This window comes from Apium graveolens, chromosome 3, assembly GCF_009905375.1.
Source record: "Apium graveolens cultivar Ventura chromosome 3, ASM990537v1, whole genome shotgun sequence".
NCBI lineage: Eukaryota > Viridiplantae > Streptophyta > Magnoliopsida > Apiales > Apiaceae > Apium > Apium graveolens.
In genome coordinates, this window is record NC_133649.1 from 40,810,840 (window position 1) to 40,830,061 (window position 19,222).

The 19,222-nt window shown below is 34.5% G+C and overlaps 1 protein-coding gene across 1 annotated transcript; it reads right to left on the reverse strand.

Annotated features, from left to right (window-relative positions):
* Window positions 1–5,373: 5,373 nt before the first annotated feature.
* On the reverse strand, window positions 5,374–5,988 carry LOC141714156 (uncharacterized). Its single transcript, XM_074517689.1, has 2 exons — window positions 5,788–5,988; window positions 5,374–5,676 (listed from the first exon to the last, which is right to left on the reverse strand). The coding sequence occupies exons 1-2, from the start codon at window positions 5,986–5,988 to the stop codon at window positions 5,374–5,376; spliced, it is 504 nt and encodes a 167-aa protein (XP_074373790.1).
* Between the last annotated feature and the right edge of the window lie 13,234 nt (window positions 5,989–19,222).

The window sequence follows — 19,222 nt, forward strand, 5'->3', positions numbered from 1 at the left end:
GGCAGATTGTCTCCTGATAGATGAAGCATTTTTGTGACGCCCCGAACCCCGGGATGACCTCAGAAACCCAAACCCGGGAACGCCAAACCAAACCAATCAACTCAATATATGCTTACACAACCTTAAACTTAATTAATAATATATAATATTTAAAGTATTCCAAGTATTACAACCAAAGTTCACGATACCACCATAAGTCTATTACACAATATTTATTCATAAGATACTACACTCTTTTCATCGTCTACTAAGCCTTAGTTCATCACATTCTTATCATTTCTTGAACATCCTTCTCCAAAGTTCTTTCATGTGGAAGTTAGTGACATAAACAAATGAGCTCAGAAAGCTCAGTAAGCATATATAGTAGAATTCAACTGAGGTTTATCCGAGAAATCAAAGTTCTCGAATAAAGAGACATGAAAGATACTACAATCAACAAAAATTCGTCATATAGTTCTCCCAAGATTAAAACTGAGTATTCAAGCATGACTGGTTCATCAATTCATCAAGTTGGGATCCCGGCCAGCTAAACAATCGGTTTAGCTTTACTTCCGATTAAAAAGTATCATCATCAGTTCATCAATATCAATGTAAGAATACTCATTTTTCATCAGTGAAGCATTAGTCAAACTCATATCATCATTTAAACATTAATAGTGAATCAGTACAGTATATACTTACAGTGCACCGCTTAATTCATTCTCTATGAATCCCGAACTTCGAATTGATTTTACTATCGATCTTTCTTCCTAAATACATAATTCAAAAATGCACATAAATTTTATTATTAATATAACCTATTTATTTTCTAACTGAACTAATAATAACCAAATTACTAAATAAGATAAAAAAATTAAGTTCACGATTAAGGAAAATTAACCGAATTCCTTTGTTGAAACAACCGAAATGGATAGTTCTATTTAAGGAAACTATACAAACTTAAATAAGGAAAGTAAGGATTTATTTTTCCTTCATCCTCGATGCGGTACAATAGTAAGGAAGTTGGAAAAATATAGTTAAAGAAATTCAACCTAACACTCGTGTTTTGATAAAAACTATCACATGACTTCCTTTATTTATGCCTCTTTCACAATTACATATAATGGTACATTTTATTTATTATAATATACTTCATTTCTCGTTTTTAATGTGGTAAAAAGACAGGTAGGGAAAAAATAAAAGTTAAGCAAGGAATACAATATCTAGAACGTATAAGCACCCTTTTTAAAACTCACCCAGCCATTAGCTTCATCCAACTTACTTTTACTTGTTAAATTTTTTAGGTCAAGTTCTTATATATATTCTAGTTAGATATGCTTATTATTCTCAATGTGGTACTTGGTTATTTTTACTTCCCATGTATAACTTGTTATCCCACATTGAAAGTTTTACAACATAGGCATCTCCCACACTCTATATAAACTTGACTTGGTTGCAAGTTTTGAATTGTATTGCACTCCATTTTATCCCACATCGAAGAGTTTTCAAAGGAAAACTCTTCCAAATTCTATATATTTCTTAAGGATTGCTTCCTATTTTCATGGAGCTAATATAGACTTCACTTAGATGTTGAGAGATAGCTCAAAAATTCTTGAACTAGAGAATTTAACTCAATTATAAAGAAAAATTCGCAATAATACATGATTTTCTTGACCTGGGTGCATGTGACTTACTAGCACTTACTTGTTGAGAAAAATATAACCTTTTGTCCCACATTGAAACCTTTAGTGTTGAAGGGTTTTTTATATAAATCTCTATATGACTTGCATAAGTTCTAAAACTTGGATGGTGCAAAACCATCTAGACATTCTTTGAGAATAACTTAAAGTCTAAAATTTTCAATTATAAGCCAATGCATGAGGAAACCTTTAAAAATCCAAGTATTGGATATAAAAACTTGAAAGTATGAGTTCTAAGTCCCGCATTGATAAGAAAATATGTCAATTAATTTCCTTCCCCTTTATATAGGGACTTAGGTTCATATGCAAGGTTGTGGAACATTTGTCCCACATCGATCAAGTAAAGAACTTGATATCCTCCTTTCTATATATATATAGACATCTGAAACTTATACAACTCAAGGATAACTTGTGCCACATCAAAATGGTGTGAGCTCAAGTATCTTTTTACTCATATATATTTTTTTAATTAACTTGTCCTTTAACAAGTTTCAAGTTTGTGAGTTTAATTGGACTTACTACATGATCTGTCTAATGGCCTAGTAATACTAGTTCAAAATTTGTCCCTCCTTGGTCATGGGCTCTGATGCGCATTAGCTCGCCTATATTTCTTTGACTTTAGACAATATAAGTTTTTCTTCTATTCTTTAATTCGGTCCATTACTAGTTTAAAATTTATAGTGTTTAATATATATCGAACCCAAAAGTTAAGTAAATAAATTTTCTATAGTGACTTACATGAATCAACTAATATCACATAGAAGTATCACATATTATAATACTTATATTATTAAATCTTAAATTATCAAAAATAGAGTCGCGATATTACATCCTTCCCCCCTTAAAAGAATTTCGTCCTTGAAATTTAAACTCATTTCGTACCTGACTTATTGAATAAGTGGGGATATTTTAATTTCATCATTTCTTCAGGTTCCCAAGTCGCTTCCTCTATTTCATGGTTTTTCCAAATCACTTTCACAAGAGGTATCACCTTAGTTCTTAATTTATGTTCTCGGCGAACTATTATCTTAACAGGAAATTCTTCATACTGCATATTTTCTCGAATTTCTATCGGTTCATAATCTATAATATGCGATGGATCCGGAATATACTTCCTCAGATATGATACATGAAAAATGTTATGAATATGCCCTAAACTCGGTGGTAATGCTAACTCGTATGCTACTTCTCCAACCCGTCTAAGAATCTCAAATGGTCCAATAAAACATGGACTTGACTTTCCTTTCTTCCCGAATCTCATAATGCCCTTCCAGGGAGAAATCTTAAGAAATACAAAGTCTCTTTCCTTAAACATCACCTCTCGACGATCCTTGTTTGCATAACTCTTTAGTCTGCTTTGAGCTGTCAAAATTCTCTGTTGAATCAACTTGACTTTCTCGGTAGTTACACGAATTAACTCAGGCCCTAAAAATTTTCTTTTTCCAACTTCATCCCAACATAACGGCGTTCTACATCGACGTCCATAAAGAACCTCATATAGAGCCATTCCAATTGTTGCTTGAAAATTGTTGTTGTACGCAAATTCTACTAAAGGTAAATATTCTTCCCAACTTCCTTTAAAGTGCAATACACAAGCTCTTAACATGTCTTCCAAAACTTGAATTGTGCGTTCTGATTGCCCATCAATTTGAGGATGAAAAGCCGTGCTCATACTTAACTTAGTACCCATCTCTTCTTGAAAACTATTCCAAAACCTAGACGTAAATCTAGGATCTCTGTCAGAAACAATTGAAACAGGTACTCCATGCAACCTAACTATTTCCCGCATATACAATTTTGCTAATTTCTCTAATGGTGATGATTCTGAAATTGCCAGAAAATGTACACTCTTCGTCAGCCTATCCACAATAACCCAGATGACATCATTTCCTTTTTGTGACTTTGGAAAACCAAGTACAAAATCCATCATTATGTGCTCCCATTTCCACTCAGGAACAGGTAAAAACTGTAATAATCCCCCAAGCCTTTGATGTTCTGCTTTTACTTGTTGACGAATTAAACACATTTCTACATACTCCGCAATTTCTCTCTTCATCTTAGGCCACCAAAAATGTTCTTTCAAGTCCTTATACATCTTCGTAGATCGAGGATGTACCGAAAAAGGTGATGAATGAGCGTCAGAAAAAATTTCTTTCTTAATTTCTACGTCAGACGACACACATATTCGATCCCGAAACCTAACGATTTCATCATTACCTTTCCTAAAATCCTTTTTACCTAATTCTGAATTTGAATTATTCCAAATTTCCTTTAAGCGTTCATCTTGTCTCTGACTTTTCTTTATCTTTTCTAACAAGATGGGTCTACCCTCGATTTGATACACTAAACTCTCTTCCTCTCTTTTCTTAACAAATTCAATCCTAAATGTTTCCAATTCCTTATGATTCATGGATTCCACTTCAATACTCGAACAATTCCCTACTTGTTTCCTACTTAACGCATCAGCCATAACATTTTTCCTTACCGGGTGATATAAAATTTCACAATTATATTCTTTCAACAACTTCAACCATCTTCTCTGTCTCATATTTAAATCCTTCTGTGAGAAAATATACTTTAAGCTCTGATGGTCAGTATAAATTTTGCACTTTTCCCCATACAAGTAATGTCTCCAAATCTTAAGAGCGAAAACTACTGTAGCCAATTCCAGATCATGGGTGGGGTAGTTCTTCTCATGGTTTCTTAATTGTCGAGATGCATAAGCAATTACCTTACTGCATTGCATTAGCACACACCCCAAACATTTTCTTGATGCATCACTATAAATCACAAAGTCTTCAGTTCCATCTGGTAATCCAAGTACCGGGGCAGACGTTAGTCTTTTCTTTAACTCATCAAAACTTTGCTCACATTCTTCCGACCAAACAAACTTAACGTCCTTCCTTGTAAGATTCGTCAGTGGCCCAGCTACCTTAGGAAAATCTTGAACAAACTTTCTATAATACCCGGCCAAACCTAAGAAACTTCGAATTTCCGTCACAGTCTTTGGTCTTTTCCAGTTCATAATTACTTCAATCTTTGCAGGATCCACTGAAATTCCTTCCTCCGAAACTACATGTCCAACAAAACTTACTCTCTTTAACCAAAATTCACATTTTGAAAATTTGGCATACAATTTCTCTTCCCTCAAAGTTTGTAATACTATCCTTATGTTCCTCATGTTGCTTCTCACTTTTCGAGTATACTAAAATATCATCAATAAACACAATCACAAACTTATCTAAGTAATTCCTAAATACTCGATTCATTAGATCCATAAATACCGTTGGTGCGTTTGTCAGTCCAAATGGCATCACTATAAACTCATAATGACCGTAGTGAGTCCTAAATGCTGTCAAGAGAATGCTTTCCTCCTTTACTCTTAACTGATGATAACTGGAGCGTAAATCAATATTTGAAAAGTAAGTAGCTCCTTGGAATTAATCGAAAAGATCATCTATTCGCGGTAGTGGATATTTATTCTTCACCGTCAGCTTATTTAGTTCTCTATAATCAATGCACAATCTTAGAGTGCCATCTTTCTTTCTCACAAACAAAACGGGCACTCCCCAAGAAGAAACACTTGGTCTAATAAACTTTTTGTCTAATAATTCTTGCAATTGGATCTTAAGTTCGGCCAACTCTGTCGGCGCCATCCTATATGGTGCTTTTGAAACTGATTGAGCTCCGGGAATCAACTCAATATAAACTCAATTTCTCTTTCGGGTGGTAAACCTGGTAGCTCATCAGGAAAAACATCTAGAAATTCCTTAACTATGGGTATATCCTCAACTTTATTCTTAATTCCTTCATTCCCTACAACATATGCTAGAAAACCTTCACCGCCTTTTCTTAACATCTTACAAGCCTTTAAAACTGATATCATAACACTGTGTTTTTCTACACTATCTCCCTTGAAATATGCTTTCTTTTGGTTCGAGCCGGTTAAACATATTCGCTTCTTATAACAATTTAGATTTGTCCTATGCTTCGACAACTAATCCATTCCCAAAATCATTCCAAAGTCCCTTAGTTCTAATGGTAATAAATACAATAAGAAGGTTTGTTCACTAATCATTATGGGACAATCTCGATAAATTTTATGTACGGACAAATTTCTACCCTTTGAAAGTTTTACCAGAAATCCATTATCTAGACTTTGCATAGGTACATTTAACTTATACACATATTTTATATTCACAAAAGAATGGGTTGACCCCGAATCAAACAACACATGAACATCTTGAGCACAAAGTTGAAGCGTACTTGACACAACATCATGAGATTTTTCGGCATCCTGAGTTGTCATTGCGTAGGTTCGTGCCACTGCCCTAGGTGCTGATTGTTGAAAAGGTCTTCCTGTAGAAGTACTATTTCCTTTAGTTTCCACTTCTTGCCTAATCCCCTTTTTGTGGGTAGTCCCTTGATAAATGACCTGGTTGTTCGCAACTGTAGCAAGAAATCACTTTAGGCTTGGGACATTGAGAAGCTATATGTCCCTTTTCTCCACAATTATAACACAGCCCATCAGCTCGATAACAAATATCACATCATGTTTCGGTCCACATTTCTTACACTCAGATGCGGTGATCCTCTTATCACTTCCCCGAAAACTCTCCTTCTTCCCTATATGTAGTTTCTTGTTGTCCTTCTTAAATCCTGAGTTAACACTCAATTCTGTCTCTCTTCCTCGTTTATTATTGTTAAAGAATTGAGTGTGAGCTTCATAGTCCCTTTCTGCAATCCTCGCTTTTCTAACCAACTTATCAAATTTTTCCAACTCCAACAAGGACACCTTCTCTCTAATTTGGGGTTTCAGCCCTTCTTGAAATCTCTGACATTTTCTGGCTTCAGTATCAACCTGATGAGGAGCAAACCTGGAAAGTTCCAAGAATCATGAGAGATACTCCGACACGGACATTCCTTCTTACTTTAGTCCTAGAAACTTCATCTCCATCTCATTCTTCATACAGGTAGGAAAATATTTATCAAAGAACAATTCCTTAAACCTTGTCCAAGCCATTTTAGAACAATCCTCAGTCTGTTTAACCGTATCCCACCAAAATACAGCTCCCCCCTTATTGAATGTGTTGCAAATTTTACCTTTTGCTCCTCTGAACATTCCGATATCTCTATCACTTTCGCCATTTCTTTAATCCATACATTCGCAACATGTGGATCCAATTCTCCTTTAAAAATCGGGGGATTTGCATCCTTAAAAGCCTTGTATGTACACCTTCGCTTATTCCCGCCTTCTTTTTCCATATTTTCTACACGTTCCTCATTTATTTCAGGAGTATCCGCAGTTGTTCGCCCCTCCATTAGGCTCTTAAACATATTCTTCATTTCTCCCAAAATTAACAACATCTCAGGGCTAATTTTATTCTGGATCCAGTCCCATCATAATTTCCATCAGCCATCTTCTCCTATAATTCAACATATAATATTAATCCTAATTCATACGGAATATGTGCCACACACATCATGATATACATCATAATAATGATCGATCGAGTACTAAACACGTCATATTATATGTCACAATAACGATCATCGAGTACTACACACGTCATACACACGTCATACACCTTATATTGACCACGTTCAAGAATTACGACTACGCAATTTTTAAACGTACGTTAGGCCTACAATTGGACTACCCGCGATTCGAAATCCTATATTCATCCTATTTCTAAACCTTAGCTCTGATACCACCTGTGACGCCCCGAACCCCGGGATGACCTCAGAAACCCAAACCCGGGAACGCCAAACCAAACCAATCAACTCAATATATGCTTACACAACCTTAAACTTAATTAATAATATATAATACTTACAGTATTCCAAGTATTACAACCAAAGTTCACGATACCACCATAAGTCTATTACACAAGCATTATTCATTAAGATACTACACGCTTTTCATCGTCTACTAAGCCTTAATTCATCACATTCTTATCATTTCCTGAACATCCTTCTCCAAAGTTCTTTCCTGTAGAAGTTAGTGACATAAACGAATGAGCTCAAAAAGCTCAGTAAGCATATATAGTAGAATTCAACTGAGGTTTATCCGAGAAATCAAAGTTCATCAAACAAATATTCGAATAAAGAGACATGAAAGATACTACAATCAACAAAAAATCATCATATAGTTCTCCCAAGATTAAAACAGAGTATTCAAGCATGACGGGTTCATCAATTCATCAAGTTGGGATCCCGGCCAGCTAAACAATCGGTTTAGCTTTACTTCCGACTAGGAAGTATCATCATCAGTTCATCAATATCAATGCAAGAATACTCATTTTTCATCAGTAAAGCATTAGTCAAACTCATACCATCATTTAAACATTAACAGTGAATCAGTACAGTATATACTTACAGTGCACCGCTTAATTTATTCTCTATGAATCCCGAACTTCGAATTGATTTTACTATCGATCTTTCTTTCAAAATACATAATTCAAAAATGCACATAATTTTTATTATTAATATAAGCTATTTATTTTTTAACTGAACTAATAATAACCAAATTACTAAATAAGATAAAGAAATTAAGTTCATGATTAAGAAAAATTAACCGAATTCCTTCGTTGAAACAACCGAAGTGGATAGTTCTATTTAAGGAAACTATACAAACTTATATAAGGAAAGTAAGGATTTATTTTTCCTACATCCTTGATGTGGTACAATAGTAAGGAAGTTGGAAAAATATAGTTTAAGAAAATCAACCTAACACTCGTGTTTTGCTAAAAACTATCACATGTCTTCCTCTATTTATGCCTCTTTCATAATTACATATAATGGTACCTTTCTATTTATTCTAATATACTTCACTTCTCGTTTTCAATTTGGTACAAAGATAGGTAGGAAAAAAATAAAAGTTAAGCAAGGAACACAATATCTAGAACGTATAAGCACCCTTTTTAAAACTCACCCAGCCATTAGCTTCATCCATCTTACTTTTACTTGTTAAATTTTTAGGGTCAAGTTCTTCTATATATTCTAGTTAGATATGCTTATTATTCTCAATGTGGTACTTGGTCATTTTTACTTCCCATGTATAAATTGTTATCCAACATTGAAAGTTTTACAACATAGGCATCGCCGACACTCTATATAAACTTAACTTGGTTGCAAGTTTTGAATTGTATTGCACTCAATTTTATCCCACATCGAAGAGTTTTCAAAGGAAAACTCTTCCAAATTCTATAAATTTCTTAAGGATTGCATCCTAGTTTTCATGAAGCTTATCTAGACTTCACTTAGATGTTGAGAGATAGCTCAAAAATTCTTGAACTAGAGAACTAGAGAATTTAACTCAATTATAAAGAAAAATTCGCAATAATACATGATTTTCTTGACCTGGGTGCATGTAACTTACTAGCACTTACTTGTTGAGAAAAATATAACCTTTTGTCCCAAATTGAAACCTTTAGTGTTGAAGGGTTTTTTTTATATATAAATCTCTATTTGACTTGCATAAGTTCTAAAACTTGGATGGTGCAAAACCATCTTGACATTCTTTGAGAATAACTTAGTCTAAAATTTTTAATTATAAGCCAATGCATGAGTAAACCTTTAAAAATCCAAGTATTGGATATAAAAATTTGAAAGTATGAGTTATAAGTCCCGCATTAATAAGAAAATATGTCAATTAATTTCCTTCCCCTTTATATAGGGACTTAGGTTCATATGCAAGGTTATGGAATATTTGTCCCACATCGATTAAGTAAAGAACTTGATATCCTCCTATCTCTATATATATATACATCTGAAACTTATTCAACTCAAGGACAACTTGTCCCACATCAAAATGGTGTGAGCTCAAGTATCTTTTCACTTATATATATATTTTAATTAACTTGTCCTTTAACAAGTTTCAAGTTTGTGAGTTTAATTGGACTTACTACATGATCTGTCTAATGGCCTAGTAATCCTAGTTCAAAATTTGTCCCTCCTTGGTCATGGGCTCTGATGCGCAGTAGCTCGCCTATATTACTCTGACTTTAGACAATATAAGATTTTCATCTATCCTTTAATTCGGTCCATTACTACTTTAAAATTTATAGTGCTTAATATATATCGAACCCAAAACTTAAGTAAATAAATTTTCTATAGTGACTTACATGAATCAACTAATGTCACATAGAAGTATCATATATTATAATAATTATATTATTAAATCTTAAATTATCAAAAATAGAGTCGGGATATTACAATTTTGTAACTCGACAGATGTTGAATTATGTGCTTTATTAGTTGTAGATTTTTCTGCATTATCCTTAGTCTTTATTTCTTGATCACTTTCATCATCAATGTCATCACTAACCATCTCCACATTATCAAACTTGAGGCTTTCATAGAAATCTCAGTCTTGCAGTCCTTCAATCTTTTTATCATCAAATACTGTACTGATTCCATAACAATGTTGGTTCATAGATTGTAGACTCTATATGCCTTTCCCACAGCATATCCAACAAAAATTCCTTCATTGGTTTTATCATCAAACTTCCCATGTTGATCAGTTTAATTCCTTAAGATGTAACATTTGTAGCCAAAGACATGGAGAAAATTTAGAGTTGGCTTCCTTCTTATTCTTGAACAATTGGTATGGTGTCATGCACTTTGCTTGATTTACCAAAGAAATATTTTGAGTGTTGTAGGCAGTATTCACAGCTTCATCCCAAAAGTATGTTGGTAACTTTGATTCTTCAAGCATTGTCCTTGCAGCTTCAATAAGAGGTCTGTTCTTTCTTTCCACTACTCCATTTTGTTGTGGATTTCTTGTTGTAGAAACTCATGCATAATCCCATTCTCTTCACAAAATGATCTCATCACAGAATTCTTGAACTCAGTTCCATTGTCAAACCTGATTCTTCTCACTTTAAAATCAAGATGATTGTTGACTTGCCTTATGTGATTGATGATGATTTCACTAGCTTCATCTTTGGACTTTAGGAAATATGTCCAATAGAACTTTGAGAAATCATCCACAATTACTAGGCAAAATCTTTTTCTTGAGATGAACAACACATTGACTGGTCCAAACAAAACCATGTGTAACAATTGCAAAGGTTCTTCAATTGTTGAATCAAGCTTCTTTCTGAATGATGCTTTGATCTTCTTTCCTTTCTGGCAGGCATCACACAGTCCATCTTTAGTAAACTCCATTTGAGGAATACCTCTAACCAGTTCTTTCTTGACAAGTTCATTCATGGTCTTGAAGTTTAGATGGGATAGCTACTTGTGCCAAAGCCAACTTTCATATTGACTTGCTTTATTGAGAAGATAAGTGACTGATTCTGCATTTGATGAGTTGAAATCAGCTAAGTACACATTCCCTTTTCTCACTTTAGTGAGAACCACTTTGTTGCTCTTTTTGTTTGACACAACAGGCTTCTGAATTGAAAGTGACTGAGTTGACCTTATCACAAAGTTGGCTGATACTTAACAAATTATGCTTGAGATCATCCTCTAGGGCAACTTCTTCAATGATGACATTATCTTTTGAAATTAAGTCATATCCCACAGTATAACCTTTGCTGTCATCTCCAAAAGTAATACTTGGGCCAGCTCTTTCCTTGAACTCAGTGAACAGGGTAGAATCTCCAGTCATGTGCCTTGAGCAACCACTATCTAGATACCAAAGATTCTTTTTGTTTCCCTGCACACATCAAAATCAAATCAAGTTGATTTTATGCCTTGTTAGCTTTCTTCTTTGGTTTCTTAGGTTTGGTCTCATTTGACTTGGGAATTTCTGATTCATCCTTAGTCATCTGAGTTGGACCTTTAAAACCAGTCATTGAAATAGAATTATCATGCACATTTTGATTAATAGGAAAAGGCATGTTATTTGCAAACATGTTATTCCAGTAAGGCATGCTAAATAGCATTTGAGGCATACTAAATGCAGCATAATAAGGCTTAGGTGCAAATGGAATATTAGCAAATTGTGCATTCATATTCTGAGTAGACATAGCATTCATAGGCATGGTAGGCATGGTAGTCATGTTGGGAAAAGAAGAGGGTGCAGACATTGGAGTAGGCATGGAAAGTTTGCAATTAACAGACAAATGATTGACACTACCACACTTAACACATATTTTTCTTGGTGCATATTTATCAGTTGTGTAGTTGTTATGTTTGTTAATTCCTACTTTCCCATTTCTATTGTTTTTCTTTTTAGCTTCTGTTTTAACCTCAATCTTTTCTAATCTGTCATTCAATTTCTTGATAGACACATGACCAACCTTAAATTTCTTTTCCTTCCTGACTTGACTTCATTCTCCTGGAATAAAGTTCTTAGAAACTGATCCATATTTCTCATTCAACTTAGCTAGCTTAGCTTTGCTAACTGGTTTACTCACAGCCGATGGATGTGGTTCCTTGTCACTCGATAGATAATCTTTTTGATTATCCGACAGGTGATTTTCATCATCCGTCGAGTCCACATCTGTAAGCAATCCTTCAACAAAATTGGACTCAAGCTTCTCTTTACTCTTCTTCCAGGCTGCATCACAAAAGGACTCAATACCTTGAACTTTAGTGATTTGAGCATGGACATCTCTGGATGATTTCCATGCCTTAATCACTTTATGTTCTCGTTCAAGCTGCTTCTTTAAAATCTCTTCTTTCCTCAAGGACTCGGTTAATTCATCCTTAGCAATCTTACACTCAATTCTCAATTTCTCAAATTCAATAAACTGAGACTCTAGTACATTATTCCTCTCACTTAAAAATAAGTTGTTTTCTTTAATTTTAGCATTTTCCTTAGTGAGGGACTTAAGTGTAACACGCATGTGATATAATTCTGTGGACATGTCATTTATTGCATCATTACACTCAGCTTTTGATAAATGTGCTAGGTTAGTGGTGATTACCTGATTGCTTGAAGAACTTCATCAGATTTGGCCATTAGGGCTAGATTGACATAGCTTGTTTCTTCATCTTCACCCAATCCATCTACAACCCAATTATTCTCCTGTGTGATGAAAGCTCTTTCCTTTTGTTTGAGCAACTCAAAGTATTTCTATTTATAATCAACAGGCTCAAACTTCTTTTTGCTGGAATCAGACTTTCTACATTCACTGGCAAAATGACCAACCAAGCCACACTTGAAACACTTGAATTTTGACTTATCAACCATATTTCTGTTTGACTATGCTGCTCCAAAATTCTTCTTGAATTTGAGTTTGGAAAATCTTCTGGATAAAACTGCAAGATGTTCATCAATATCATCCATGTCATCTTGGCCCAAGTGATCTTCATTTTCAGCTACTAGCCCTTTACCCTTGCTTTCACAGACCTTTGATGTAGACTCAACAGCTTCTACCTTCATCTCGTTTTCCTTTTCTAATTCAGCAACCAGTGCTATGGACCCTCCTTTCTTCCTACCTTTCTCCATCCTCTCATCTTGCTCTATTTCAAGCTCATAGGTTTTCAAGATGACATACAGTCTCTCCAAGGTGAACTCCTTGTAATCTTGTGAGTTTCTCAATGAGACTGTCATTGGCCTTCACTCTTTTGGAAGAGATTTAAGGAACTTGAGGTTAGAGTCTTTTGTTTTATAGACTCTTCCATGCAACTTCAGAGCATATAGTAGCTTTTGAAATATAGTGAAAATATCAGTGAGAGACTCACTTTCTTCACAGTGAAAATGCTCATATTGCTGAATTAGTAACTGCATCTTGCTCTCCCTTACTTGCTCAGTAGGTCATGTACTCCACTGTCGCTAGTGGAGCACTCCATCACAAATAATCTGGATTGTGTCCCAAACCTTTTTGGTTGTTTTACAGTTAATGATGTTATCAAACATATCACCATCAACTCCATTGAACCATATATTCATGGCCTTCTTGTCCTTCCTGACTTGTTTAATGTCAGGATCTGACCATTCATGCCTAGGTTTTAAAACAGATGGTTCATTGCTAGTTGCAGCTCTCATTGGTACATGAGGACCTCTCTCTATACAATCCACATAGGCCTCATCTTGGGAAAGAAGATGTAGGTGCATCTTCACCTTCCAGTGGTGATAGTTGTCTTTGTCCAGAAATGGAATCTTTATTCCAACATCCTTTTTGTTCATCTTGTTGTTTGTTGTGATCTTTATACTATTTGTTCGTCAAGAGCTTGCTCTGATACCAATTGTTATTCCCTAACAATACAACAAGAATTACAGAAGGGGGTTGAATGTAATTCTGGCTACTTTTTCAGATTTTAAAACAGTTCCAACTTGATGAATATAACAGTGTTTGATTAACAGTTGTGCGGAATAAAAAGATGATAGAAATCAAAACACCAAGTAATAAAAACAAAAGCTTTTAAAATTTTCTGGTGGATTTGAAAGTATCCACCATATATATATATATATATATATATATATTGAATGAGAATCCTGTGAAGCTTGAATAGCTCACAGCTGCTTACAAGTTTTAACAACTAAAACTACAGAGAAATGCTTACAGGATATAGCTTGATATGTTTCTCTAAAAATGTATCTGCTTAGTTAATTGTTCTCCTTGCTACACTTGGTTTATATATCACCAAGTTTACATGACAATAAGACAAGATAATAAAACAAAACATATCTAGTCTAACTTCATGCTACTTCAAAACTCTATTCCAGCATCTTTGAATATCTTCACAATTGCATGGAAATGGTAATGCTTCTTTATTCTCAAATTCCTGCTTAACAGGCTGCCACATTCCTTTTGCAAACACCCAACGCATGTGACTGTGTTGCCACTATCAACAGCTATTTAAATTTGATCATCCGTCGGGTCTATGCTTGTCATCCGTCGGGAAGCTTTGTTGATCATCCGTCGGGAGTTTTGTAGATTATCCGTCAGGTGTCTATTTGTCACTTGACTCCATTTCACTTATACAGAATTATAAGATATCTCATATTTACAATTAATCAACCTATTCTGCATATCAATCTAGTAGTCAACATGACTTACAGAACCCTAAGAAATCTACTTGACTAATACATGTTATTTGCAGAAATGTGCTATAGTTTTTATTATTACATAAGCTACTCACTCGATGGATGTTAATCTGTCATCCGTCGGGACTGTAAAGTTTATCTGTCGGGACTATATTTGATCATCCGTCGAGTGCTATAAAATTCACTAAGTTAAATCTACTAAGGTATTTTGTTTAATCACAACATATTCCTAACAGTTATAGAATTTAAAAATATGGTATAATGTGAGATGCACTTCTTTTCAATTTTGTATTTCCGTAAGAGATGTACTTGAAAATGTTTAAATTTTTTTTAAAATTTCATAATTGTTACCTTGTAACATGTAAACAATATTATGTTAATCGATTATAAAAAAATTGAGTTCATTTGTGTTAGTTACCTTAACTTCTTATATCTTGTATGTATGTATGTATGTATGTATGTATGTATGTATGTATTTGAATGTTAATTATGTGAAAATGAGTTATAGGATAATTAATTTGACACAAGAGTATATGTGTGTTGTGAACTTATAATTCAAGTATTATACGTATCTAAATAAGAATATGATATTTATTTTTCCGTTCGAAATAGAATTTCTTGTACTATAATTGGAATTATTAAAATATTACACACAATATATTAAATGCGATAATAATAAATATATAAAATTATAATAATATTAGAATTTTAGTCTGTACTTATAAAAATACATATGTAATTATAAGTATAAGTTTTTAATATACAATAATGGAGTAGTAATTGTTAGGAATATGTGTATTAGTTTGATGATAAGTTAAACAAAATACTTAAGTAGAAATCTAGTGTTTGTAGCCTCAACGGATAAGACCATCTTGGCTATCCGTTGAAGGAGTAGCTTTACTTAGCAATAAATTTAGTATTGTAGCACATTTCATTCTCTGGTTTCAAGTTGTAATTCTTAGATGTTGTACGAAATTATCAGTCATGTTAACTACTAATGGATATACAAATAGGAGGGCTAATTGTAAATATTTCATGCCTTGTAATTTTGTATGAGTGAAGAAGTATCAACGGATATTGAAGACCTTCAACGGATAAGAAACAAAGCTTCAACGGATGTCTCTAATGCTTCAACGGATAATATCCATCAACGGATAAGTGCTTCAACGGATAAAGACTTCAACTGATAATGCATCAACGGATAAAGCTTCAACGGATAAAGCCTCAATGGATAAAGCATTAACGGATGAAAGCTTCAACGGATGCTTGGTTCATTAGCAGTTGATAGTGATAATTCACAAGCTGACAGAGGCACATGGGTTGACAAAGACAAACTGGAATGTGGAAGCCTCTAGGAGGAATCAAGAAAATGCAGCATTCCCATTCTGATGCAAACAAGGAAGTATTCAAAGATTCACAGATTATCCTAGATTGCATTGGATAGAGAAATGAAGAAGAAACATGTGAAGAATCCTTTCAATTGTATTTTGCAGTTTTGTCTTCACTTGTAAACTTGGTGATATATAAACCAAGTAGCAGCTAGTAATTAGAAGAGAATTTTCCTGAGCTGTTTAGAAATATAAAGGGAGAAAATCATCTAGTTTGTACTAGGAAGCAGCTGTGATTTAATTCTTTGAATCACAGATTTTCTGAAATAACACATCTCTGGTGGAACAACAAATCCACCAGAAAAGTTTTTAAGTTCTTTGTGTTCTTTACATTTGTGTTTGAATATATATCTGTCTGTATCAGCTTCAAGCAATTCACACACATTTGTTTACTTAAACACTTAGCCTTAGAAACTGCTCAAAACTTGAAAAAGTTTTGAGATTTACATTCAACCCCCCTTCTGTAAATCTCATTGTTAGTCCACTGGGAATAACAATTGGTATCAGAGCGAGCTCTTAACATACAAAGAGTTTAAAGATCTATTCTGCTAACATCATGAGTAAGAAGGATATTGGTGTAAAGATTCCAATCCTGGAAAGAGATAACTATCATCACTGGAAGGTGAAGATGCATTTACATCTTCTCTCTCAAGATGAAAGCTACATCAACTGCATTGAGAATGGTCCTCACATCCCACACAAGGTGGCCACAGCTGCTACTGCTACAGTTGCTGTTGGACAGTCTATTACCAAGCCAAAGGCAGAATGGACTGTTGAAGATATTGAAGAGGTCCACAAGGACAAGAAAGCCATGAACATTTTGTTTAATGGCCTGGATCAAGATATGTTTGACAATGTCATCAACAGCCAAACTGCTAAGGAAATTTGGGATACTGTGCAGCTTATCTGTGAAGGCACTGAGCAAGTTAGAGAAAACAAAATGCAGCTTCTCATTCAACAATATGAATATTTTCATTTTGAAGAAGGAGAATCATTGAATGATACAATCAACAGATTTCAGAAACTATTGAATGGATTAAAGCTGTATGGGAGAGTGTACCAAGTCAAGGACTCCAATTTAAAATTTCTAAGGTCTCTACCAAAGGAATGGAAGCCTATGACTGTTTCTCTAATAAATTCTCAAGATTATAAGGACTTCACACTTGAAAGATTATATGGAATTTTGAAGACTTATGAACTTGAGATGGAGAAAGATGAGTTGTTGGAAAAGGGAAAGAGAAAAGGAGGATCAGTTGCACTTGTAGCTGACAGTGAAAAAGTTGAAGCCAGAAATGAGGAAAAGATAATGCCAAGTCTCAAAATTGGCACAAGCAAATCAGAATCAAGCAAGGGTAAAGAGCAAGTTGCTGAGGATGAACACAATTCCAGTCAGGATGAATCTGATGATATTGATGAACATCTGGCCTTTCTGTCCAGGAGGTTTGCAAAGATGAAGTTCAGGAAAAACACAAAGTTCACTAAGCCAAACAAAAACATGGTGGACAAATCAAAGTTCAAATGTTACAACTGTGGCATTAGTGGACACTTTGCAAGTGAGTGTAGAAAGCCAAATTCTGAGAAAAAGAAATTTGAGCAAGTTGATTACAAAAAGAAGTATTTTGATTTGCTCAAACAAAAGGAAAGAGCTTTTCTCACTCAAGATGATTGGGCAGCAGATGGGGTAAATGAAGATGATGATGTGGAATATGTCAACCTAGCCCTGATGGCTAATTCTGATGAAAATGAAACTAGTTCATCAAGCAACCAGGTAATTACTACTGATCTCTCTCAGCTTTCTAAACATGAATGCAATGAAGCCATAAATGATATGTCCAATGAATTATATCATTTGCGTGTTTCTCTTAAATCACTAGCTAAAGAAAACACTAGGATCAAAGAAAATAATGTGTTTTTAAGTGATAGGAATGCTGTGTTAGAGAGTCAGGTAATTGAGCTTGAAAAGATTAAACTTAAATGCTTGACTGTTGAGAGTGAACTAGAAGAAGCTGTTAAGAAAGTAGAAATTCTTTCTAAACAGTTAGAAAGTGAGCAAGAGGTAATCAAGGCCTGGAAAACATCTAGGGATGTTGGTGTTCAAATTGCCAAGGTTCAGGGAATTGAATCATTCTGTGAGGATGCCTGGAAGAAAAACAAAAAGAAGTTAGAATTAATTGATGGATTATCAACGGATGTGGAATCAACGGATGATGAAAGTTATCCATTGAAGGAAGAAAAAGAGCATCCGTTGAAGGCTCATCAATTAAAACAGGCAAGTAATAAAAATCTTAATAAGAAGAATGATTTAACTCTCAAGAACTTTGTCAAAGAAGGAGCCAGCACATCCAAAGATGTCAGTAAGGTGAATATAGGACACATGACTTTAGATCAGCTGAAAAATAGGCTTAAGTTGGTTGAGGATAAGAAGGAAACTAAAAGAAAATCTAAAAAAAATGGGAAGGTAGGGATTAATAAACATAACAATTACACACCTGATAGGTATGCTCCTAGAAAAAGCTGTGTGCATTGTAAAAGTGTTAATCATCTATCTGATAATTGCAAATCTGTTAAAAATGCTCCCATGCCTTCAAATCCCTCTATGCCTAACATGTCTATGTCACCTCTACATGTTATGCCTGTTATGTCTCATCAGAATCCTCATGCACATCTTGCAAACATGCCATATATTAATAATCCCTATTTTACTGCATTTAGTATGCCTTACATGCCATACAATATGCCTATGTGGAATAACATGTTTGCACAATCTATGCTTTATCGATCAAATGTGCTAAATGATTCTGTGACTAACCCTATACTTCAACCAACCATATCTGAGATTAAGGTTGACCCAAAGTTACCTAAATCAAAAGATGCAGTAGGAATGAAGTCTAGGAAAAAGACTAACAAGGCTGGACCCAAGGAAACTTTGGTACCAAAATCAACTTGATTGATTTTGTTGTGTGCAGGGACAAAGAAGGAATCTATGGTACTTGGACAGTGGTTGTTCAAGACATATGACAGGAGATTTCACCCTGCTCACAGAGTTTAAGGAGAGAGCTGGCCCTAGCATAACCTTTGGAGATGACAGCAAAGAATTCACTATAGGATATGGCTTGATTTCAAAAGGAAATGTCATCATTGATGAAGTTGCATTGGTTGATGGTCTCAAACACAACTTATTGAGCATCAGTCAACTTTGTGACAGAGGG